At 47.4% G+C, this 27,068-nt stretch overlaps 1 protein-coding gene across 1 annotated transcript in view; it reads right to left on the reverse strand.

Annotated features, from left to right (window-relative positions):
- Positions 1–27,068, reverse strand: part of LOC120047348 (threonylcarbamoyladenosine tRNA methylthiotransferase-like) — a 317,214-nt gene that overhangs the window by 187,842 nt on the left and 102,304 nt on the right. Inside the window, exon 4 of the mRNA XM_038992872.1 lies at positions 26,974–27,058. Coding sequence (XP_038848800.1) covers positions 26,974–27,058 — 85 coding nt within the window. The remainder of the gene's footprint in view (positions 1–26,973; positions 27,059–27,068) is intronic.

Genomic DNA, 27,068 nt, shown 5'->3' on the forward strand with positions numbered 1-27,068 from the left:
TAGTGTGAAATACAGGAAGGCTACCTCCAGTGTCTATCATAGTGTGAAATACAGGAAGGCTACCTCCAGTGTCTAGCATAGTGTGAAATACAGGAAGGCTACCTCCAGTGTCTATCATAGTGTGAAATACAGGAAGGCTACCTCCAGTGTCTATCATAGTGTGAAATACAGGAAGGCTACCTCCAGTGTCTAGCATAGTGTGAAATACAGGAAGGCTACCTCCAGTGTCTATCATAGTGTGAAATACAGGAAGGCTACCTCCAGTGTCTAGCATAGTGTGAAATACAGGAAGGCTACCTCCAGTGTCTAGCATAGTGTGAAATACAGGAAGGCTACCTCCAGTGTCTATCATAGTGTGAAATACAGGAAGGCTACCTCCAGTGTCTATCATAGTGTGAAATACAGGAAGGCTACCTCCAGTGTCTAGCATAGTGTGAAATACAGGAAGGCTACCTCCAGTGTCTATCATAGTGTGAAATACAGGAAGGCTACCTCCAGTGTCTATCATAGTGTGAAATACAGGAAGGCTACCTCCAGTGTCTATCATAGTGTGAAATACAGGAAGGCTACCTCCAGTGTCTATCATAGTGTGAAATACAGGAAGGCTACCTCCAGTGTCTATCATAGTGTGAAATACAGGAAGGCTACCTCCAGTGTCTAGCATAGTGTGAAATACAGGAAGGCTACCTCCAGTGTCTATCATAGTGTGAAATACAGGAAGGCTACCTCCAGTGTCTATCATAGTGTGAAATACAGGAAGGCTACCTCCAGTGTCTATCATAGTGTGAAATACAGGAAGGCTACCTCCAGTGTCTAGCATAGTGTGAAATACAGGAAGGCTACCTCCAGTGTCTATCATAGTGTGAAATACAGGAAGGCTACCTCCAGTGTCTATCATAGTGTGAAATACAGGAAGGCTACCTTCAGTGTCTAGCATAGTGTGAAATACAGGAAGGCTACCTCCAGTGTCTAGCATAGTGTGAAATACAGGAAGGCTACCTCCAGTGTCTAGCATAGTGTGAAATACAGGAAGGCTACCTCCAGTGTCTAGCATAGTGTGAAATACAGGAAGGCTACCTCCAGTGTCTAGCATAGTGTGAAATACAGGAAGGCTACCTTCAGTGTCTAGCATAGTGTGAAATACAGGAAGGCTACCTCCAGTGTCTATCATAGTGTGAAATACAGGAAGGCTACCTCCAGTGTCTAGCATAGTGTGAAATACAGGAAGGCTACCTCCAGTGTCTAGCATAGTGTGAAATACAGGAAGGCTACCTCCAGTGTCTATCATAGTGTGAAATACAGGAAGGCTACCTTCAGTGTCTAGCATAGTGTGAAATACAGGAAGGCTACCTTCAGTGTCTATCATAGTGTGAAATACAGGAAGGCTACCTTCAGTGTCTATCATAGTGTGAAATACAGGAAGGCTACCTCCAGTGGCCGTGTGTCTGGTCTTTCCTGTGTCCTGGCCACGTACCTCACACAGACTGGAATGTCACCACTAAAACAAAACACTCTGTGGAGAGCGAGAGAGCGACACAGAGAGACAGAGAGAGACAAAGAGAGAGAGAGAGAGAGAGAGAGAGAGAGAGACAGGAGGGGCCATGGAGTGACTTCACTGTTCAGCTCACAATCAGAACACACACACAGACAGAGACAGACACACACACAGACGGAGACAGACACACACACAGAACACCTCAGGTGGGGCCTACAGACACAGTCAGGAGCCATAAGGTCTACTCTGGGAGAAGAGAGGACAATACACCTCTCCCTTCATCCTGCCATCTCTCTCTTTATCATTAACAGGTCTCAGCTTCATTATTACCCTCCATTCACAGCAAATTAGATTACAGCTCATTGAGAAGCAGCCTAGTATGAACCTATAGGACACACACACACCTTTGTTGCACCCCCCATCGGCACCCCGAGTCAAACATTAAACCTCATTAAGGTCCAACACATCTTCCCCCCCCCCCCCCCCCCACTGCCGCCTCAGAGCCCCTAATCTCCAACAGTAATAAATATTGTTTTCTTTCTGGGCTCTATGAAACGAGTGCTGAAAGGAGTCTGAAACCTCACTGGTCTTGTTTAAAGCCCTCAACTCATTTATTTTTGTGGGGCGTGATTGTCAGGGCTGGTCGGCTTTTGTTATTGCTGCTGTGCTCTGTATCACTGGTGGAGGTAGAGAAGAGTCCCAGGGTGGCAGAGCATATATTACACACCAAGTAGAAGACTGGCTCACTGATGTTTCACTGAAACACAGCCATACTTGCAGTACTTTGTCAATGCTTAGCCAACAAGGTAAGACTCCGTCAGAGAACCTAAATAAAACGAATATGTTGACAGCAGAGAGTAATGTGCCTCTCCCACCTGTCTGACACTCCTGTATTGGCATCTTCTTAATTATAACCCACTTTGTAACAAGTCCAACACGGTAAGACTCCGTCAGAGAACCTAACTACCCTGGCTGACTACCTGTCTGACTACCTGGCTAACTACCTGTCTGACAGTCCCCTCCTGTATTGGCGTCCTCTTAATAACAACCCACTTTGTAACAAGTCCAACACGGTAAGACTCCGTCAGAGAACCTAACTACCCTGGCTGACTACCTGTCTGACTACCTGGCTAACTACCTGGCTAACTACCTGTCTGACAGTCCCCTCCTGTATTGGCGTCCTCTTAATAACAACCCACTTTGTAACAAGTCCAACACGTGTCCCTGTGTGTTTGTTCACGCTCCTCCAACATGTCTGTCGGTCATCTCCTCACTCCTCTTTTAAAAGTCCTGGACGGTCATGATGATTAAAAAGGTACACCTGGCCAACTACCAGGCTGACTACGGGGAGGTTATATTCATAACTCTGTGTGTGTGTGTGTGTGTGTGTGTGTGTGTGTGTGTGTGTGTGTGTGTCCGTCCGTCCGTCCGTCCGTCCGTCCGTCCGGAGGCCCATGTAACACGTGTCCCCCCCGGCCTTTAGTATGACACACTCAAAGAGGTGATGGGTTTCCTAAGTCATGACGATATAGAAACCACTCAATCACTGCTGCTTTCACACCTTTCACTATAAACCCCATCGCTCTGCTCTACAACACACACACCTGACTCTACGGTGATCACTGTCCATATCTGCTCTCATCAACTGAATCCGTCTGTCACCCAGGCTCACAGACTCGGTTTGTTGTAAACTCCCAAAGGGACGTGTCAGTTTCACCATTAAGGATGACAGCTTCAAGACAGACACTTGGGGGAATCTAAAATGGCAGCCTACTTCCTGTACAGCCCACTACTCTTGGCCAGAGGCCTACAGGAAGCCCAATGAGACTCAAACTACTACAATACTTTAGGGAATAGGGTGCAATATGATTTAGGACACTAGTGGCCTCACCAAACCCTTGTACCCATTCCCTCTGTCCCCTCTCCCCCGAGGAAGCCCCTGTACCCATTCCCCCCAGAGGAAGCCCCTGTACCCATTCCCCCCAGTCCAGTCTCCCCAGAGGAAGCCCCTTTTTCCCATTCCCCCCAGTCCAGTCTCCCCTGAGGAAGCCCCTATATCCATTCCCTACCTCCCCTAAAGAAGCCCCTGTATCCATTCCCCCCAGAGGAAGCCCCTGTATCCATTCCCCCCAGAGGAAGCCCCTGTATTCAATCCCCCCAGAGGAAGCCCCTGTATCCATTCCCCCCAGAGGAAGCCCCTGTATTCAATCCCCCCAGAGGAAGCCCCTGTATCCATTCCCCCCCAGAGGAAGCCCCTGTATTCATTCCCCCCCGAGGAAGCCCCTGTCTCCAATCCCCTCCTCCCATAAGGAAGCCTCTGTCTCCAATCCCACAGTGTCCCCTCGCCCCTACACTTAAGAAAGCCCCCGACTCTGGCCTTATGCATTTTAATGCATCTTTTTACTGGGTCTCTCCACAATACGTTACCCTTTTACTGGGTCCCTCCACAATATATTACCCTTTTACTGGGTCTCTCCACAATATATTACCCTTTTACTGGGTCTCTCCACAATATATTACCCTTTTACTGGGTCTCTCCACAATATATTACCCTTTTACTGGGTCTCTCCACAATATATTACCCTTTTACTGGGTCTCTCCACAATATATTACCTTTTTACTGGGTCTCTCCACAATATATTACCCTTTTACTGGGTCTCTCCACAATATATTACCCTTTTACTGGGTCTCTCTACAATATATTACCCTTTTACTGGGTCTCTCCACAATATATTACCCTTTTACTGGGTCTCTCCACAATATATTACCCTTTTACTGGGTCTCTCCACAATATATTACCCTTTTACTGGGTCTCTCCAGAACATATTACCCTTTTACTGGGTCTCTCCACAACATATTACCCTTTTACTGGGTCTCTCCACAATATATTACCCTTTTACTGGGTCTCTTCACAATATATTACCCTTTTACTGGGTCTCTCCACAATATATTACCCTTTTTACTGGGTCTCTCCACAATATATTACCCTTTTACTGGGTCTCTCCACAATATATTACCCCTTTTACTGGGTCTCTCTACAATATATTACCCTTTTACTGGGTCTCTCTACAATATATTACCCCTTTTACTGGGTCTCTCTACAATATATTACCCATTTTACTGGGTCTCTCCACAATATATTACCCTTTTACTGGGTCTCTCCACAATATATTACCCCTTTTACTGGGTCTCTCCACAATATATTACCCCTTTTACTGGGTCTCTCCACAATATATTACCCTTTTACTGGGTCTCTCCACAATATATTACCATTTTACTGGGTCTCTCTCCAATATATTACCCCTTTTACTGGGTCTCGCCACAATATATTACCCTTTTACTGGGTCTCTCCACAATATATTACCCTTTTACTGGGTCTCTACAATATATTACCCTTTTACTGGGTCTCTTCACAATATATTACCCTTTTTACTGGGTCTCGCCACAATATATTACCCTTTTACTGGGTCTCTCCACAATATATTACCCTTTTACTGGGTCTCTCCACAATATATTACCCTTTTACTGGGTCTCTCCACAATATATTACCCTTTTACTGGGTCTCTCCACAATATATTACCCTTTTACTGGGTCTCCCCACAATATATTACCCTTTTACTGGGTCTCTCTACAATATATTACCCTTTTACTGGGTCTCTCCACAATATATTACCCTTTTACTGGGTCTCTCCACAATATATTACCCTTTTACTGGGTCTCCCCACAATATATTACCCTTTTACTGGGTCTCCCCACAATATATTACCCTTTTACTGGGTCTCTCTACAATATATTACCCTTTTACTGGGTCTCCCCACAATATATTACCCTTTTACTGGGTCTCTCTACAATATATTACCCTTTTACTGGGTCTCTCCACAATATATTACCCTTTTACTGGATCTCTCCACAATATATTACCCTTTTACTGGGTCTCTCTACAACATATTACCCTTTTACTGGGTCTCTCTACAACATATACCCTTTTACTGGGTCTCTTCACAATATATTACCCTTTTACTGGGTCTCTCCACAATATATTACCCTTTTTACTGGGTCTCTCCACAATATATTACCCTTTTACTGGGTCTCTCCACAATATATTACCCTTTTACTGGGTCTCTCCACAATATATTACCCTTTTACTGGGTCTCTCCACAATATATTACCCTTTTACTGGGTCTCCCCACAATATATTACCATTTTACTGGGTCTCTCCACAATACATTACCCTTTTACTGGGTCTCTCTACAATATATAACCTTTTTACTGGACTAAGTCTCTCCACCATCTAAAGGAGTCGGTATATGGGACTGCCTGGGTCTTCTTCATTGGTTGCAGTTTGCGATACATTTCTCTCTTGAATGTTGTTTATTGACCTCAGGGCCCATAGAGATGCATTACGTCCTTCAGCTTTCTCTCCCTCTTCATCCCGCTCTTCTTCCCTCGTGGTAACGCTTCCATAAACCCATAGCCCGGGAACACACACTTATAGACGTGTGCACACACACACACACACACACACACCCTCTTCACCGCCTCCCGGGGTAGATAATATAGTGGACGTGGTGCAGCTAGATTGAGAGAAAGCCTCCAGGCAAGTGAGTTTACACTGAAGAGAGAGAGAGGTCTGTCCTGTGTCTGTCTGTCCATTAGGAGGGAATGTTTAAATAGTTCTGGTGTGACTCTACTATTGGGAGTCACACTGATCACATGTTTCCACGCGACAGGAAATGGGCTGCCAAAACACAAGCACACAATAGACCACAGGACCTTTGACTGCAGCTGGGCCGTACTAACTGGGCCTCTGTCACAGTGGCTCTGGGGGTTCATATCTTCAGAGTCCTGACTATATGGGTTATAATGTTGATGAAAGGTGTCACTAAAACTCCAAGCAGTGTTGAAGGGTTAGTGGTGCATTGGCTGGCTCTACCTGCCACGATGGTGTTCGCACGCACGCACACACACACACACACACGGGATAGAGGAGCCGGGCTCTGAGTGCATTGGGCTATCTGGGTGTATGAACCCTCTGCCCCACCAAACACTACACACGCATGCTGCAGCAGGTCTGGCAGCCGTCCCGTTTGGTCTCCTCTAGTCGACTGTACGAGAGGACAGCGCCCCCTAAAGACCACCTCTGAGAATGGACAGCTAAGCAGAAGGGTTTTGGTGGTGAATCTGTGGATTTAAGCGTGCAGACTTGTTGATGTTGAAGTGTGAGAAAAAGCTTAAAGCCTTAGGGAGACGGTTTAAGAGTTTGTATTTACACCAATCGCTTGTAGTAACTGGCAACAAGATTAAATGGGATCTTGAATGAGTAGCCTAATTCCAGACACACACTACACGATTTTGACACAGAATTCGCCACGTTTTTGCCGTCCCAGACGAACATGAATGATCGGGGTGAAATCCTGTGAACTTGGTCCAGGATCAATACATCGGGACTGGATTAGTTTGAGCGCGTCGAGGACGCACCGATGATGACGGTTCCATTCTGCAGACCGGATGTCTGTCGGATGTCCCGATAATTTCAGACCAGAAATGTTCGGTTGTGAATCTTGTTGTATTGAGAAGTGCTACGACGCGATTGGACAAGGACTGCTGCCAATAGCCAATGAGCACTCAGCATGTGAGACCAAAACAATGATGGCGAAGAGGAAAGCAACAACAACCACCACCACCACCACCACTCCCCGTGTGACCGAGAGGACGGACGGAGGACGGACTGGTGGAGCTGTGGAGAGAACGAGGACGGACTGGCGGAGCTGTGGAGAGAACGAGGTGACGGAGGACAGACTGGCGGAGCTGTGGAGAGAACGAGGTGACGGAGGACAGACTGGCGGAGAGAACGAGGTGACGGAGGACAGACTGGCGGAGCTGTGGAGAGAACGAGGTGACGGAGGACAGACTGGCGGAGCTGTGGAGAGAACAAGGTGACGGAGGACAGACTGGCGGAGCTGTGGAGAGAACGAGGTGACGGAGGACAGACTGGCGGAGCTGTGGAGAGAACGAGGTGACGGTGGACAGACTGGCGGAGCTGTGGAGAGAACGAGGTGACGGAGGACAGACTGGCGGAGCTGTGGAGAGAACGAGGTGACGGAGGACAGACTGGCGGAGCTGTGGAGAGAACGAGGTGACGGAGGACAGACTGGCGGAGCTGTGGAGAGAACGAGGTGACGGTGGACAGACTGGCGGAGCTGTGGAGAGAACGAGGTGACGGAGGACAGACTGGCGGAGCTGTGGAGAGAACGAGGTGACGGAGGACAGACTGGCGGAGCTGTGGAGAGAACGAGGTGACGGAGGACAGACTGGCGGAGCTGTGGAGAGAACGAGGTGACGGAGGACAGACTGGCGGAGCTGTGGAGAGAACGAGGTGACGGAGGACAGACTGGCGGAGCTGTGGAGAGAACGGAGCTGCCTTTTCAAATAGGCAAGTTTGTTTAACGTGGCCCAGTGGCCCGGATGTGCGGCGTTTGCTCATCATTTCTTTAACCTACGACAACCGAGAAAAGAGCACCAACGTCCTGGGGTTGAGGATGGGCGGAATGAAAGATATGGGACAAGGACATGTGAGCACGCCCAAGTTAAGAATTTAGAAGTGGTGTAGTGTGTATGCCCGAGCATAACCGTTAGACAAACAAGATGTTATGGGGCTTCTGTAAACACAGGAGTCTCTTGAACAGTGTCTAACTCAGCAGAGGACCGATAGACACAGTCTGCCCCCGTCCAGGGGTTCCAGGAGGGTCTGCCCCCGTCCAGGGGTTCCAGGAGGGTCTGCCCCCGTCCAGGGGTTCCAGGAGGGTCTGCCCCCGTCCAGGGGTTCCAGGAGGGTCTGTCTTGGGGTTCCAGGAGGGTCTGTCTTGGGGTTCCAGGAGGGTCTGCCTCCGTCCTGGGGTTCCAGGAGGGTCTGTCTTGGGGTTCCAGGAGGGTCTGCCTTGGGGTTCCAGGAGGGTCTGCCTTGGGGTTCCAGGAGGGTCTGTCTTGGGGTTCCAGGAGGGTCTGCCTTGGGGTTCCAGGAGGGTATGTATTGGGGTTCCAGGAGGGTATGTCTTGGGGTTCCAGGAGGGTCTGTCTTGGGGTTCCAGGAGGGTCTGCCTTGGGGTTCCAGGAGGGTATGTATTGGGGTTCCAGGAGGGTATGTCTTGGGGTTCCAGGAGGGTATGTCTTGGGGTTCCAGGAGGGTCTGCCCCCGTTCAGGGGTTCCAGGAGGGTCTGCCCTGTGGTTCCAGGAGGGTCTGTCTTGGGGTTCCAGGAGGGTCTGTTACAGCCTCCACTCTGAGGGCAGCAGAAAAACAAGGTGCCTACAATACTGTCAACATGAGCCAGAGCAGAAACAGGACTAATCGGCTTGCTGCTTTAAGTACTACAGCACATGATGTCCCAGACACAAAAGATTTAGCTTTTGATCATCAAGGCAGGACACACACACACACACACACACACACACACACACACACACACACACACACACACACACACACACACACACACACACACACACACACACACACACACACACACAGGAGAGCAGGATTACAGGAGGGTGGTGAGTGAACGGAGAGAGGGATGTATGGAGGGATGGAGAGGGAGAGGGTGGATGGAGAGGGGGGGGGTTGATGGAGAGGGTGGATGGAGAGGGGGAGGGTGGATGGAGAGGGTGGATGGAGAGGGGGAGGGCTGGTGGAGAGGGTGGATGGAGAGGGGGAGGGTTGATGGAGAGGGGGGATGGAGAGGGGGAGGGCTGGTGGAGAGGGTGGATGGAGAGGAGGGTTGATGGAGAGGGTGGATGGAGAGGAGGAGGGTTGGTGGAGAGGGTGGATGGAGAGGGGGAGGGCTGGTGGAGAGGGTGGACGGAGAGGGGGAGGGTTGATGGAGATGGGGAGGGTTGGTGGAGAGGGTGGATGGAGAGGGGGAGGGTTGGTGGAGAGGGTGGATGGAGAGGGGGAGGGTGGATGGGGAGGGTGGATGGAGAAGGGGAGGGTTGATGGAGATGGGGAGGGTTGATGGAGAGGGAGAGGGGGAGGGTGGATGGAGAGGGTGGATGTAGAGGGGGAGGGTGGATGTAGAGAGGGAGGGTGGATGTAGAGAGGAAAGGAAGGTGGATGGAGAGGGGGAGGGTTGATGGAGAGGGGGGGGTTGATGGAGAGGGGGAGGGTTGATGGAGAGGGGGGGGTTGATGGAGAGGGTGGATGGAGAGGAGGGTTGATGGAGAGGGTGGATGGAGAGGAGGAGGGTTGGTGGAGAGGGTGGATGGAGAGGGGGAGGGCTGGTGGAGAGGGTGGACGGAGAGGGGGAGGGTTGATGGAGATGGGGAGGGTTGGTGGAGAGGGTGGATGGAGAGGGGGAGGGTTGGTGGAGAGGGTGGATGGAGAGGGGGAGGGTTGATGGAGAGGGAGAGGGGGAGGGTGGATGGAGAGGGGGAGGGTTGATGGAGAGGGAGAGGGGGAGGGTGGATGGAGAGGGGGAGGGTGGATGGAGAGGGGGAGGGTGGATGGAGAGGGGGAGGGTGGATGTAGAGAGGGAGGGTGGATATAGAGAGGAAAGGAAGGTGGATGGAGAGGGGGGGGTTGATGGAGGGGGGGGGTTGATGGAGAGGGGGGGGTTGATGGAGAGGGGGGGGTTGATGGAGAGGGGGGGGTTGATGGAGAGGGTGGATGGAGAGGGAGAGGGTGGATGGAGAGGGTGGATGGAGAGGGGGAGGGTGGATGGGCAGGGTGGATGGAGAGGGGGAGGGTTGATGGAGATGGGGAGGGTTGATGGAGAGGGGGGGGGTTGATGGAGAGGGTGGATGGAGAGGAGGAGGGTTGGTGGAGAGGGTGGATGGAGAGGGGGAGGGCTGGTGGAGAGGGTGGATGGAGAGGGGGAGGGTTGGTGGAGAGGGGGAGGGTTGGTGGAGAGGGTGGATGGAGAGGGGGAGGGCTGGTGGAGAGGGTGGATGGAGAGGGGGAGGGTTGATGGAGATGGGGAGGGTTGATGGAGAGGGGGAGGGTTGATGGAGAAGGGGAGGGTTGATGGAGAGGGGGAGGGTTGATGGAGAGGGTGGATGTAGAGAGGGAGGGTTGATGGAGAGAGGGAGGGTGGATGTAGAGAGGGAGGGAAGGTATGCACCACACAATCACACGCTGCACAGCCTTTCCAACTGAAAGGAGATGAAAGGAGAAACTTACTGCTGAAATGAAAAAGCACGGTCATGTTGTGTAGGCTCCCTCTTTTAACCTCTGTGTGAGTCCCAAACGGCACCCTATTCCCTACATAGACCAGAGCTCCTGGCAAAAGTAGTGCACTATATCGGGAATAGGGTACCGTTTGGGACACTGTGGAACATATTTTCTCTGATAATAAAGTGTGTGTAATGATAAGCGTTGTAAATCAGGTTAGCAGTAAAACTCGGTGCCCTTAACTCTCCAGGAATCTAATTCTACAGTCCACACACACACACACACACACACACACACACACACACACACACACACACACACACACACACACACACACACACACACACACACACACACACACACACACACACACACACACACACACACAAAATGCTCTCCCTCTCTCGCTGTCACACACACACACATTCAATGAGTGTGTCTACACTCTTAAAAATGGTTATTTGGGGTTCTATATAACTTTTTGGTTATTATTACATTAAAAAAAATATATATCAATATACCCTACAGTTCAAAAGTTTGGGGTCACTTAGAAATGTCCCTGTTTTTGAAAGAAAAGCACATTTTTGGTCCATTAAAATAACATCAAATTGATCAGAAATACAGTGTAGACATTGTTAATGTTGTAAATGACTATTGTAGCTGGAAACGGCTGATTTTTTTAATGGAATATCTACATAGGCGTACAGAGGCCCATTATCAGCAACCATCACTCCTGTGTTCCAATGGCACGTTGTGTTAGCTAATCCAAGTTTATATTTTTAAAAGGCTAATTGATCATTAGAAAACCCTTTTGCAATTATGTTAGCACAGCTGAAAACTGTTGTTCTAATTAAATAAGCAATAAAACTGGCCTTCTTTAGACTAGTTGAGTATCTGGAGCATCAGCATGTGTGGGTTCAATTACAGTCTCAAAATGGTCAGAAACAAAGACCTTCCTTCTTAAACTCGTCAGTCTATTCTTGTTATGAGAAATGAAGGCTATTCCATGTGAGAAATTGCCAAGAAACTAAAGATCTCGTACAACGCTGTGTACTACTCCCTTCACAGAACAGCGCAAACTGGCTCTAACCAGAACAGAAAGAGGAGTGGGAGGCCCCGGTGCACAACTGAGCAAGAGGACAAGTACATTAGAGTGTCTAGTTTGAGAAACAGACGCCTCACAAGTCCTCAACTGGCAGCTTCATAAAATAGTACCCGCAAAACACCAGTCTCAAAGTCAACAGTGAAGAGGCGACTCCGGGATGCTGGCCTTCTAGGCAGAGTTACTCTGTCCAGTGTCTGTGTTCATTTGCTCATTTTAATATTATATTTTTATTGGCCAGTCTGAGATATGGCTTTTTCTTTACAACTCTGCCTAGAAGGCCAGCATCCCGGAGTCGCCTCTTCACTGTTGACGTTGAGACTGGACAAATGTTGATTTTTTTTTTTTTTTTTTTTGACAAATGTTGATTTTTTCATCTAAATACATGAAGCTATAATCGTATGGGTCCCGATTCAGACTTAGGAAATTATGGACTTTCTTACGCACGCCTAACGGGCTTTACAGGCCTGGTTCCCTTGGGAACACTGAATAAATGTAATTCAACAGTTGAAAACCCTCCTACTTGCTGGTCAACAGATGTTTTTCTTGTGTAGTTTTCATTCAATAAGGTTTTTATCTTAAGCCATCCCTTTAAACTTTAAACCTTTAATTATACATTTTGTTGACAGACTAGAATACATGGAGAGAACGGGTTCAGAAAACAGGAATCAACGAAAGGAAGCCAAAGTATTCGCCTTCGTTTCAGCACCAACTGGTAGATTTAAAAAATACTCTGATCTTGTCGATTAGTTAGGCACATTTTAGGGTTAGGAAAGTACATATGAATCATAAGGCCATAAGGCCATTCATCATTGATGAATAAAAAAAATGGTGGTTTGAGTCATGTGAAAGTTGTCATATTCAAGTTCAATCCATGAGGGAGTGTACAATGGGAGGGTCTTATAGATCTAAACCCAACTGTCAGTAATCATGGAACTGTACGACAACGGTCCAGTAGTCTTGAACCGTGCGCCAGGCTTCAGTTTTAACCCGCTACGTCTGGTCTGAGTCTCATATTTAACCCGCTACGTCTGGTCTGAGTCTCATAATGAGTCACATTAGCTTGATATGACTCCCTAACGCTCGCGACTCTTCAGGAACAACTTACACAGACGCAGGAGAGAAAGGTGAACTGAACGGACTGCGCCAAAATGTTAAGCTACAAATTGAAGAAAACTAAAACAAATAGTTATAAATGTATGTGAGTATTACTGACGGTGGCTCTCGATACTGGCTAATATTTAACATGATACAAATTGTAAAATTACAAAACAAAAGCTACAATTAACACATTTTAAAGCGCATACACCAACTCAGCAGATTCAGCCCTTACTTGGGTGTCCAAATTTCATCCATGCAAATTACGAGGGCACTCAAAATGCTGAATAACGACACAGCTATTTATAGCCTATTTTACGGTGGAAGAGGAGCCACAATACATGGCACGTTGATACGGTTTTCAATTTACTTCCATACGGGCTGGTTTCACATTCGTCTCCAGGGATCATCAGGACACATCATCTAGAACAATTGCTGTGTGTGTTTACAATCCCCTTCTCCAAACAGATGACTCATTTAGCTAGCTCTTATTAACAGCCCGTATCTATTTACAGGGCATGGAGATTGCTGTTTTTTGTCAAATCGGGAAGAAAATAAAAGTAGATTCATTTTTCCACTTGGAACTGGCAGGTTCGCTCAACCTTATGCATGGTTTCCTCGCACGTAAAAGGTGGTGGAATTACGTCTACATCCGAATATGGTTTATCTGTCGACACACCTCCGCCTTCATTTCTTAGATCTCCACCAGAACTAATAGCAGGTGAATAGCGTGCTGTTCTCAGGCTTAAGTTCAAAGGTTAGAATACGCATAGAGATGACAGCGCATAAAAAGGGAGTTACTTTCCATTAACGAGCACTTAACTTGGGTCAGAATCCGGGCCCTGATGAGCTACAGGATAGACAGCTGATTCTGAATCAATCACTATTACAGGAAAAAGGCTACTTTAATTAGCCACTTTACAAGCTAGCTAGCTACATTTAACAACTACTTGTAAATGTTTCTTATTAAATATACGAAATAGAACTATAGACTACAGCCTGACATTGGCAATCAGCTAATTGTTACATTTTTTATTTCAGTATGGAGTCAGATTTTATTTATTTTACTTTTATTTAGCTAGGCAAGTCAGTTAAGAACAAATTCTTATTTTCAATGACGGCCTCGGAACAATGGGTTAACTGCCTTGTTCAGGGGCAGAACGACAGATGATTTACCTCGTCAGCTCGGGGATTCGATCTAGCAACCTTTCGGTTACTAGTCCAACGCTCTAACCACTAGGCTACCTGCAGATGAGGGGACTGTGTTTCATGAGACATTAGAAGACTGTTGCTGAACTCCTGAATGTACATGGTGGGCAGTGGGCTGACTGGTGGGCAGTGGGCTGACTGGTGGGCAGTGGGCTGACTGGTGGGCAGTGGGCTGACTGGAGGTATGTAGCTATCTAAATTATTTATAATCAATTATTTACCATAAGTCTCGGTGATTCAATTGCCTACTTAATCATTACATGACTTAACACACTACGTTTTGCTCAGTCTGGCAGTAACCCAACTATCAGAGGCAATGGATCTCTCTGGATCCAATGGATCTCTCTGGATCCACTGGATCTCTCTGGATCCAATGGATCTCTCTGTCGCCTGCTGCTGACAACCGCATGGAAGTCCTCCTTCTACATCATAATAATTATGTCTGCATAGCATGTTGTCTTCATTTTGGAAGATTAACTCATTTCTGCAGATTACCTCGCGTTAACTTCCGCAGATTACCTCGCGTTAACTTCCGCAGATTACCTCGCGTTAACTTCCGCAGATTACCTCGCGTTAACTTCCGCAGATTACCTCGCGTTAACATCCGCAGATTACCTCGCGTTAACATCCGCAGATTACCTCGCGTTAACTTCCGCAGATTACCTCGCGTTAACATCCGCAGATTACCTCGCGTTAACATCCGCAGATTACCTCACGTTAACTTCCGCAGATTACCTCACGTTAACTTCCGCAGATTACCTCACGTTAACTTCCGCAGATTACCTCACGTTAACTTTATTTTGCTCCTTTTCTCTTCTTCTCAGGAACCACTGTACTGTTCAATAAGGAAGTCATCAACCCATATGCTACTGTACTGTTCAATAAGGAAGTCATCAACCCATATGCTACTGTACTGTTCAATAAGGAAGTCATCAACCCATATGCTACTGTACTGTTCTATAAGGAAGTCATCAACCCATAGGCTACTGTACTGTTCAATAAGGAAGTCATCAACCCATATGGAACAGTACTGTTCAATAAGGAAGTCATCAACCCATATGGAACAGTACTGTTCAATAAGGAAGTCATCAACCCATATGGAACAGTACTGTTCAATAAGGAAGTCATCAACCCATATGGAACAGTACTGTTCAATAAGGAAGTCATCAACCCATATGGAACAGTACTGTTCAATAAGGAAGTCATCAACCCATATGGAACAGTACTGTTCAATAAGGAAGTCATCAACCCATATGGAACAGTACTGTAGCCTAAGTCAGTCAGCCAGAGTTGGTACCAAGATTAACGTGGGCCATCAATTCCAATAAAGATGCCTCCCTGGCCACTAGTGCATATTTCAAAACTATTGGCCTAAACTCACCGAAGGCGAGCGTGCGAGGCGTGTGATTTATATTATAATGCATAGTTATGAATAACGATGACCCAACCGAAGCAGGGTGGTCGGTCCGATTTACGCCTCGCTCATTTAGAACGGGACTCTATTTTAGTGTTTTATCACTGGAGCTGTAGTCACAACAAAACAATACAAATGTGGTCATTATGAACTATTTTTGGAGCTCATTTGAATTGGAAGAGGTAACTAAGGGTTGAGGCTTTACCATACATGCTAATTGAATTCATCTACTTATGGAAACAACATGGCTATCAGTAAAGATGACTGGAGATATGGACCATCCTGCTAGTGGACTGTCACTGCTCTGCCTCTCCGGTCCTTTCCACCCGCCTCGCTCTGCTTGTTCCGCCCGTCCGCTTTGGGTGAGTTTTCCCGCTTACGTTTGCATATAATGACAATCAAATCAAAAAAAAAAAAACTATGCTGGTATTCATATGACCAATATTTAATTGTTTAATATATTGTTTGCTAGAAATATGACTATTTATTAATTGCCATAATTCATCAATGGCACCGTACAGGGTTCTATATGGAACCCATTTTGTTTCCGTTTATGATCAGAACCCTTGGGGTTCATGTAGAACCTTATAACAAGGGTTCTGTATGGAACATATTTTGTTTCTGTTTACAAGAACCCCTAGGGTTCTGATCATAGAACCTTATTAAAAGGGTTCTGTATAGAACTCTTAAGGGTTCCATATATGAAGCAAGTCACAGATCCCTGTTTGGTTCAATATGGAATTTTTTCCCCAAAACAGTTTAGGGACTTAGCTAGCTGCTCCGTGGAGCGTGAAGACAGAGTGGGGGCAGAGTGGGGCCGAGTGGGGGCCGAGGGGGGGCCGAGTGGGGGCCGAGGGGAACAATGAACCACTTCTCTAGATGTCACTCCGTGTGGCCCTCAGAAGAGTGTGCGTGCGCGCATGTGTGTCTACCGCTCGCGGGTGTACCAGGGAGAGCGAGCGGCAGTGGGAGTGAGGGAGAGCGTGTGTCTACCGCGTGCGGGTGTACCAGGGAGAGCGAGCGGCAGTGGGAGGGAGGGAGAGCGTGTGACTGAGCGTGAGGTGGCTGTTGTGTGTGCCAGCCGTGTGCCAGGCTGTGTGGCCACTACTCAGACCCCCTCGCTTTTCTTTCTCTTTATCCCTCTCGTTCTGTCTGCCAGGGACCGGAGACAGGATCTCGGCTGGTCATGTGAAAGGAGGACAGAAGGTCTGCTAAGACTGTGTGTGTGTGTGTGTGTGATGTCGCTCCTCTTGCATCAGTCAGTCACTCATTTACAGGGTTTTGTTCTGTCTTGTTTATCCTGCGGATAAGGCTGGTGTGGGTATATACTGGCAAGGCCTGCTGCATTCATTCAATATGTAAATCAACAATCTACAGACTGTTCCAAGAAGCAGATGCCACAGTACCAGAGAGACAGAATGCAGAGGAGAGAGGAGGGATTGAAAAAGGGAGAGAAAAAGAAAGGAGGGAGAGAGAAAGAGGGCGAAAGAGGGAGAGAGAAAGCGGGTGAGAGAAAGAAAGAGGGAAGGGTGAGAGAAAGACAGATGGGAGGGCGTGAGAGAGGAAAATAGGGCGAGCGAGAGAGAGAGAGCGAGAGAGAGTGTGAGAGTGCGAGAGAGAGAGAGACAGAGAGAGTGAGACAGAGACAGAGAGGCCTAATGAGTTATATACAGGTTGTCTGGTACCGTTGAGGGTTGGAGTCTGTCTGCATCCCAAACAGCACCCTATTCCCTACATTGTGAACTAAAAAAAGTAGTGGACTTGGTAGAGAATAGGGTGCCATTTGGAATGCAGCCTAGGTCTTGGTCCTGCAGATGAATAGAGTGTTAATTGCATTAGCATTGCATCAGAATGTTTTCAGATCCGTCTCTACAGAGCTCAACTTTTAGAGGGAAATAAATCCTTTACAACGTATCGAACTGTGTGATTATGGAAAGGCACTCTTTCACTACAGCCTGAAATTCAATACTATTTGCATATTCATTAGGATTAAGATTACACAGAGCAGTTTAAGTCAATTTGTAATTTGGTATTTTACTTGAGAGAGGCAGTGGGCAATGTGCTGAAAATGATCAGTGATTTGTGATTAGGAAAATAGAGATTTGAATGAAACCCTTCAATCCATCCGGCATATAAAAGACACGGTTCAACTCAAACTCAAACCAGACTTCCAACTTCCCTGATGAGTTCTCAGCTTTATACAATAACAAATCACATACTGAGGCTCTTTCAGGAGTGAGAGATTAAATACAACACAATTCAACACGTCAAAAATGGTTTCTAATTCCCTACACTTTTACACATATATGCAATGCAAATGATGTCTGTAACTTTAAGGCACAACATATAAATAACACACTCAGTCAGTCCATTACCGTCACCGTCCACTTCAACCTTTTCTTCAATAAAACGTCAAGAATTCAAGGTGCTAAACTTACATTCCTTACAAATTAGGGCTCAGATCCATAAAAGCCCAATCTAATTGCACCGTACTGAGGTGCCTAAGTGGAATAGGGAGAGTCCAGGAGAAGAGGAATCAGAGCATTCTAAGAACTCAAAGAGTTCCACTCTGACAACTTTTAGAGACTCTAGAACCAGCTGCTGTTCCAGTAGGTTCTGAGGGAAGGATATCTATCCCAGTAAGAATTAGATATGGAAGATAAGTTTCCATTGTGTATCATTGAGATACATGTGGATTTTAGTTTATATGTTATGTTTTTAATGCTCTACTGCTGCAAAGCCAACTTCCCTCTCGGGGGGGGGGAAATGTTTGAAACTTGAACACGAGTCCACCGTTGCACCCAAACCTGCTGGGTGAAGTACGGGTTTCATAAAGTATTTGAGGATATATTTATTTAGTTTGAACTTTGTGAGGGGCACTTGAGTTCTGTAGGAGTTAGAGGTTTGAGCCCTCCACGATACCGGGTAAACTCAACTAATACAAATACTTTAAAGTTATTGATTTAGGTATTTTGGTACAGAAGTATTGTGTTTGACCCAGGACAGCTAGACCAATCAGATCTCAGATACTCCTCTGTACCCCCCCTATTGCAGTGGAGGCCAAGAGCAGCTCAAGTATTTGACAAATGTGTTTGAGCCAAACCCCCAGAGCTATAGGTTCACAGCATATCTTCTGGACCTCGTCTAGTGGTTTCATGGTACCGGGCCAAAGTAGGAGCTAAATTAAGAGCAGCTCAAGTGTTCAAAACTATTTGACAAATGTGTTTGACGCAGGACAGCTAAAACCAACCAGATCTATATAAAAATAGTGCACTACTTTTGACCAGGGCCACATTCCTAAATAGGGTGTAATTTGGGACGCAGGCCCAGGTACAGAACAGCTCCAACAGCGTTCGAGCCGAGTGGAGCAGTGAAGGGTTAAACCTCCTGTCGTAGACGGAAATCATGATTCTGAGGAGACGAAAACGCTGGTTACCTCCCCATGCTCATCAGACACACACACACACACACCTTCTATCTGCCCATCCCCCCTGACTCCCACCTCCTGGCTACTAGGCCCGTTTCACCTTCCCACAGTATCCCACGTGACCTAACGACGCTGATGAAGAAGGAAAAATAATCAAAATGCAAAACACTTCCTGTTTTAATCTGACCGTTTTTATGCAAATGAGCCAGCAGTGTGTTCTCCAGCGTTCTCTCGGTGGAATCAGGTCTGTTGTTCTGTTCTGTTCTACTGCTGCCATCAGAAATACTGGATGGCAATGTACATGGGAAAATGCTGAAAGTAAGCAGTGGACCCAAAAGCCCCTAATCAAATTACTCTGGTGTGAATTAAGGGTGTGAGGGGAGGGGATTGGATACATCGCAGCACAGCTGGCGCTTTGTAGCCAGGCAGGGGGGGGACCTAATCTCCCTGCAGCACCTCTGACGACAGGCCCTTTATGAGGGGGGACCCAGGTGAGAGAGAGGGAGGGAGAGAGGGAGGGAGAGACAGGGAAGGAGAGAGGGAGCAATATTAGCAGAGAGAAAGAGAAGAGAAAATAAAGAAAATAAAAGTACCTGCTATGGCCATTAGAGATGACATCACGAGACACATTTTCACGTTTCACCTCGTGGCTCTTTAGACGTAAGGATGAAAGACAGTAGCCAATGAGGCCTACACGCTCTAGCCTACCGCCCAATGAGGCCTACGCGCTCTAGTCTACCGCCCAATGAGGCCTACACGCTCTAATCTACCGCCCAATGAGGTATACACGCTCTAGTCTACCGCCCAATGAGGCCTACACGCTCTAGCCCACCGCCCAATGAGGCCTACACGCTCTAGCCTACCGCCCAATGAGGCCTACATGCTCTAGCCTACCGCCCAATGAGGCCTACCGCCCAATGAGGCCTACACGCTCTAGTCTACCGCCCAATGAGGCCTACACGCTCTAGCCCACCGCCCAATGAGGCCTACACGCTCTAGTCTACCGCCCAATGAGGCCTACATGCTCTAGCCTACCGCCCAATGAGGCCTACATGCTCTAGCCTACCGCCCAATGAGGCCTACACGCTCTAGCCTACCGCCCAATGAGGCCTACATGCTCTAGCCTACTGCCCAATGAGGCCTACATGCTCTAGCCTACCGCCCAATGAGGCCTACACGCTCTAGCCTACTGCCCAATGAGGCCTACACGCTCTAGTCTACCGCCCAATGAGGCCTACACGCTCTAGCCTACCGCCCAATGAGGTCGCAACACAAGGCTAAATATACACTGGAGTTGGTTACCAAGACAACATTGAATGTTCCTGAGTGGCCTAGTTATTATTATTATATTTTTTTTTTAACTAAAATCTACTTGAAAATCTATGGCAAGACTTGAAAATATCTGTCTGGCAATGATCACCAACCAACTTGACAGAGCTGAAATGTGTACATATTGTACAATCCAGGAGTGGAAAGCTCTCAGAGACTTACCCAGAAAGACTCACAGCTCTCAGAGACTTACCCAGAAAGACTCACAGCTCTTACAGACTTACCCAGAAAGACTCACAGCTCTTAGAGACTTACCGAGAAAGACTCACAGCTCTTAGAGACTTACCCAGAAAGACTCACAGCTCTCAGAGACTTACCCAGAAAGACTCACAGCTCTTACAGACTTACCCAGAAAGACTCACAGCTCTCAGAGACTTACCCAGAGACTCAAAGCTCTTAGAGACTTACCCAGAAAGACTCACAGCTCTCAGAGACTTACCCAGAAAGACTCACAGCTCTTAGAGACTTACCCAGAAAGACTCACAGCTCTCAGAGACTTACCCAGAAAGACTCACAGCTCTTAGAGACTTACCCAGAAAGACTCACAGCTCTTAGAGACTTACCCAGAAAGACTCACAGCTCTTACAGACTTACCCAGAAAGACTCACAGCTCTTAGAGACTTACCCAGAAAGACTCACAGCTCTTACAGACTTACCCAGAAAGACTCACAGCTCTTACAGACTTACCCAGAAAGACTCACAGCTCTTAGAGACTTACCCAGAAAAACTCACAGCTGTAATCGCTGCCAAAGGTGATTCTAACATGTATTGACTCAGGGGTGTGAATACTTATGTAAATTAGATATATTTCTGCATTTCATTATCAATAAATTTGCAAAAATGTCTAAAATCATGTTTTCAACGTTGTCATAATGGGGTATTGTGTGTAGATGGGGGATGTGGAATAAGTCAAGGGGTATGAATACCATCTGAAGACACTGTACATGGCTACTAGCAGTGGGTATTATATATAGAGTTAGCGATCTAGCTACTGTGGTTTGAGGTTCCAATTATTCAGGTAGTGAATTAGCCCCAATTAAAATGTACCTACGATATACAATATGCAGTCAAATTTACATTCTGGGGCCCTATTTTAACAGTAAAATACACAAATACACAAAATATATATATTTTAACAGTAAAATACACAAATACACAAAATATATATATTTTAACAGTAAAATATAACAAAAATAGCATTTTGACAACTGGTAATCATGATTAGGGGATTAGGGGATTAAATTGCACACGAAAAAAATTTGAATCACAACATGAAAACTACACATTTGTTCTATTGAGTGACGCCGCGGATAACAATTGGTGCGACCAAATAATGGGCTGGTGCCACCAACTGAAAAACATAGTGGCACCAGGGGACAATGTTAGTCTGCAACTTCAAAAGAGGGGTTGAAGAACTACTTTAGGCCAAGACACAGCACACCACAGTTAGGAGAACCATACCTCACTATTTCTTAGACACACCACAGTTAGGAGAGCCATACCTCACTATCTAATTTGACTCCGGTCTATATTGATTTAAGCTGTATCTTGATCTACATGTATGTAAATGTTTATATTAGTTTGTTTTTTTATACTGGCGAATGAAAATCCAGCAATCCGTCAAATCAGAGCCGTGTCAGGTCAGATATAGCCTACCTGCTGTAACTGATCAACCACAACGCTAAACACCAGGGGAGAGGACAATGCTGGTCCTTGTCCACACAATGGATAACAAAACAACCACGGATAACTAAACAACCACGGATAACAGAACAACCACGGAGAACAAAACAACCACGGATAACAGAACAACCACGGAGAACAAAACAACCACGGACAACAAAACAACCACGGACAACTACACAACCACGGACAACAAAACAACCACGGACAACTACACAACCACGGATAACTAAACAACCACGGACAACTACACAACCACGGAGAACAAAACAACCACGGATAACAAAACAACCACGGAGAACAAAACAACCACGGACAACAAAACAACCACGGAGAACAACCACGGATAACAAAACAACCACGGATAACTAAACAACCACGGATAACAAAACAACCACGGATAACAAAACCACCACGGATAACAAAACAACCACTGATAACAACCACGGATAACAAAACCACCACGGATAACAAAACAACCACGGATAACAAAACAACCACGGACAACAAAACAACCACGGAGAACAAAACAACCACGGAGAACAAAACAACCACGGAGAACAAAACAACCACGGAGAACAAAACAACCACGGACAACAAAACAACCACGGAGAACAAAACAACCACGGAGAACAAAACAACCACGGACAACAAAACAACCACGGACAACAAAACAACCACGGATAACTAAACAACCACTGATAACAACCACGGATAACAAAACCACCACGGATAACAAAACAACCACGGATAACAAAACAACCACGGATAACAAAACAACCACGGACAACAAAACAACCACGGAGAACAAAACAACCACGGAGAACAAAACAACCACGGAGAACAAAACAACCACGGATAACTAAACAACCACGGATAACTAAACAACCACGGAGAACAAAACAACCACGGAGAACAAAACAACCACGGAGAACAAAACAACCACGGACAACTACACAACCACTGATTACAAAACCACCACGGACAACAAAACAACCACGGATAACAAAACCACCACGGATAACAAAACCACCACGGATAACAAAACCACCACGGATAACAAAACCACCACGGATAACAAAACCACCACGGATAACAAAACAACCACGGATAACAAAACCACCACGGAGAACAAAACAACCACTGATAACAACCACGGATAACAAAACCACCACGGATAACAAAACAACCACGGATAACTAAACAACCACTGATAACAACCACGGATAACAAAACCACCACGGATAACAAAACAACAACGGAGAACAAAACAACCACGGAGAACAAAACAACCACGGAGAACCAAACAACCACGGACAACAAAACAACCACGGATAACAAAACAACCACGGATAACAAAACAACCACGGAGAACTAAACAACCACGGAGAACTAAACAACCACGGAGAACAAAACAACCACGGAGAACAAAACAACCACGGATAACAAAACCACCACGGATAACAAAATGTGCTAAAACACACTTCCCTTTCCTCCCATTCTCTCTCTCTCTCTCGATCACCATCTAAAACATTAGCACAACCACACGGCCCATCATCACACACACACACACACACACACACACACACACACACACACACCTATGACCTCCTGCTCCCTGTCCCGCTCTTATCACCGAGGAGTCTGCCCCAGCAGCTCACAGTAAGATCAATGACCCTGCAGAGGAAGTGGCAGTTTAGAAGCAGGTGTTTGGAACCACGACACACACACACACACACACACACACACACACACACACACACATACCAGGAGCCTCAACATTCCCCTCTGGAGCCGCTTCGTACTGCAGACGCCCGGGGCGACAGCCTCTCACTTCAATTAGGCTGGTAATTAGCAGCGCGGCCTAGCAGTGTGAATAAGCCCAGCACTACTGTAGCTAGTGCTGGAACAAAAGATGCCCGGACCTCTGAAATTACCATAGCATCTGAATCATTGATACATTATATTACATTAGCCCCTGGTGTGGTAATCTATTGTTGGTCCCGTTGGCCTCGTTATGGCTGAGTCTGATAAGACACACTATTTCAGATGGCCAAAAAAACATGTGCAATATATTTCTGTCATTACCAATTTAGCCTAAAGTGGGCTAACTAAGAGCTCTCAGCCAGAGAGAAGGTCAAACAGAGACAAAGCCTCAATATAGCAGCCAACAGCTGAGGCCAGAGAGGCTACTTACTGGGACTGGCTCACTAGATGTCTGTGTATCATCATATGAGGCCAGCCTCCGCTTTGCTCTGTTCTGTTCAGTCAGTGAACGTCTGAGGCCAGCCTCTGTTCTGTTCAGTCAGTGAACGTCTGAGGCCAGCCTCTTTTCTGTTCAGTCAGTGAACGTCTGAGGCCAGCCTCTGTTCTGTTCAGTCAGTGAACGTCTCAGGCCAGCCTCTGTTCTGTACAGTTAGCGAGGATGTCTGAGAGCCTGTCAGAGCCTCTGTTCAGTCAGTCAGTGAGGACGTCTGAGAGGCCAGCCCCTGTTCTGTTCAGTGAGGACATCTGAGAGGCCAGCCTCCGCTCTGTTCAGTCAGTCAGTCAGTGAGGGCGTCTGAGGCCAGCCTCTGTCTGTTCAGTGAGGATGTCTGGGAGGCCAGCCTCTGCTCTGTTCAGTCAGTGAGGACAGCACAGCTTGTCTCTCTCAGCACTACCCGTTTATCCTTCACATTGACATCTAGTACCGAGTGTCCCACAAACTGTTACTGCACGTCACCGTACTGCCAAAAATAAACATTACACAGATCCACTTGTGTTGGCTATATAAAGGTTATTTCCTGTTAGGGTTAGAGGAGACAAAATGGAAATACGCATCGGGCTGAAGAACTACCTGGTTGCTTAGTTACGCTGCAGTCTGGGGATATTGAACACAGCGGACACGGTCAGAGTGATGTCATCAGTGGTGTTGTGGGTCACTCCCCGCTGCACTATTTACCCAGAGTGCACTACTATTGGTCTCGGCCTTTAAAAGGTTGGAATAGGGTGTCATCTGAGGTTTGAACAGTGCTCTTTAATGAGTGTCATCACTGTCACTCTACAGTGAGGGAACCAAGGCACTTTGGACCGATCAAAACAAATAAAAGGCTGTGTCAAGGAGAGAAAATGTCAACACAGGTCCATGCTAGTCAGCCAGCATCTGTCCCTGTGTCTGTCCGTCTGCCAGGCTAGTCAGCCTGTGTATATGTCCGTCTGCCAGGCTAGTCAGCCAGCATCTGTCCCTGGGTCTGTCCGTCTGCCAGGCTAGTCAGCCAGCATCTGTCCCTGTGTCTGTCCGTCTGCCAGGCTAGTCAGCCTGCCTCTGTCCCTGTGTCTGTCCGTCTGCCAGGCTAGTCAGCCAGCCTCTGTCCCTGTGTCTGTCCGTCTGCCAGGCTAGTCAGTCAGCCTCTGTCCCTGTGTCTGTCTGTCTGCCAGGCTAGTCAGCCTGTGTATGTCCGTCTGCCAGGCTAGTCAGCCAGCCTCTGTCCCTGTGTCTGTCCGTCTGCCAGGCTAGTCAGTCAGCCTCTGTCCCTGTGTCTGTCCGTCTGCCAGGCTAGTCAGTCAGCCTCTGTCCCTGTGTATGTCTGTCTGCCAGGCTAGTCAGCCTGTGTATGTCCGTCTGCCAGGCTAGTCAGCCAGCATCTGTCCCTGGGTCTGTCCGTCTGCCAGGCTAGTCAGCCTCTGTCCCTGTCCGTCTGCCAGGCTAGACAGCCAGCATATGTCCCTGTGTCTGTCCGTCTGCCAGGCTAGTCAGCCAGCATCTGTCCCTGTGTCTGTCCGTCTGCCAGGCTAGTCAGTCAGCCTCTGTCCCTGTCCGTCTGCCAGGCTAGTCAGTCAGCCTCTGTCCCTGTGTCTGTCCGTCTGCCAGGCTAGTCAGCCAGCATCTGTCCCTGTGTATGTCCGTCTGCCAGGCTAGTCAGTCAGCCTCTGTCCCTGTGTCTGTCCGTCTGCCAGGCTAGTCAGCCAGCCTCTGTCCCTGTCCGTCTGCCAGGCTAGTCAGTTAGCATATGTCCCTGTGTCTGTCCGTCTGCCAGGCTAGTCAGTTAGCATATGTCCCTGTGTCTGTCCGTCTGCCAGGCTAGTCAGTCAGCCTCTGTCCCTGTGTCTGTCCGTCTGCCAGGCTAGTCAGCCAGCATATGCCCCTGTGTCTGTCCGTCTGCCAGGCTAGTCAGCCAGCCTCTGTCCCTGTGTCTGACGTCTGCCAGGCTAGTCAATCAGCCTCTGTCCCTGTCCCTGTGTCTGTCTGTCTTCCAGGCTAGTCAATCAGCCTCTGTCCCTGTCCCTGTGTCTGTCTGTCTTCCAGGCTAGTCAGTCAGCCTCTGTCCCTGTGTCTGTCCGTCTGCCAGGCTAGTCAGCCAGCATATGTCCCTGTGTCTGTCCGTCTGCCAGGCTAGTCAGCCAGCCTCTGTCCCTGTGTCTGACGTCTGCCAGGCTAGTCAATCAGCCTCTGTCCCTGTGTCTGTGTCTGTCTGTCTTCCAGGCTAGTCAATCAGCCTCTGTCCCTGTCCGTCTGCCAGGCTAGTCAATGTGCCTGTGTGTGTGTGTGTGTGTGTGTGTGTGTGTGTGTGTGTGTGTGGCGTATGTGTGGCGTATGTGATGTGTGTGTGAAGCACAAAACATGTTATCTGTCTGACTGAATCTGAACCCCGTCTATGAATGTCATTCCTCAGAGGCTCAGAGACGCGTGACATTTCCTGCCTCTGTCCGTGTCACAGATGACTCTTCCTACAACTCCTCCATAACATGCTATAGTCACTATTTCACTTGTTTACCCTTAAAAATCACTTGGTTTTGTGTGTATAGGGGAAAAATGGTAGCACAGTACAAAATAAAAATGTTTCTACAGCAGCTGAGAGATCAGTTGTTTTGAGTGTGACAGGAAATAAAACTGTAGATATCAGTGGAAAAGACGTCGGACTTAAAATCATGTTTTTACTGTCTCCAGTGTTCTCAACCAGGTTTCTTTTTCAGGGGTCCAGTATCGTGTGAACCCTGCCTCCAGGGATGTGCGTGAGTGACGAGAAGAAGAGGGGGAGGAAGACTAGGAGAGGAAGAGGAGTACAGGGGCCTTACTTGATGGAGTTTCTGAAGTGATCTTCGGCCGGGTTTTTCACAGTGCAGCTGTTGAGTAGCCACAGATCAGCCTCTGCTGGGTCCTCTGGAGGGAG

This window comes from Salvelinus namaycush, chromosome 5, assembly GCF_016432855.1.
Source record: "Salvelinus namaycush isolate Seneca chromosome 5, SaNama_1.0, whole genome shotgun sequence".
NCBI classification, from domain to species: domain Eukaryota; kingdom Metazoa; phylum Chordata; class Actinopteri; order Salmoniformes; family Salmonidae; genus Salvelinus; species Salvelinus namaycush.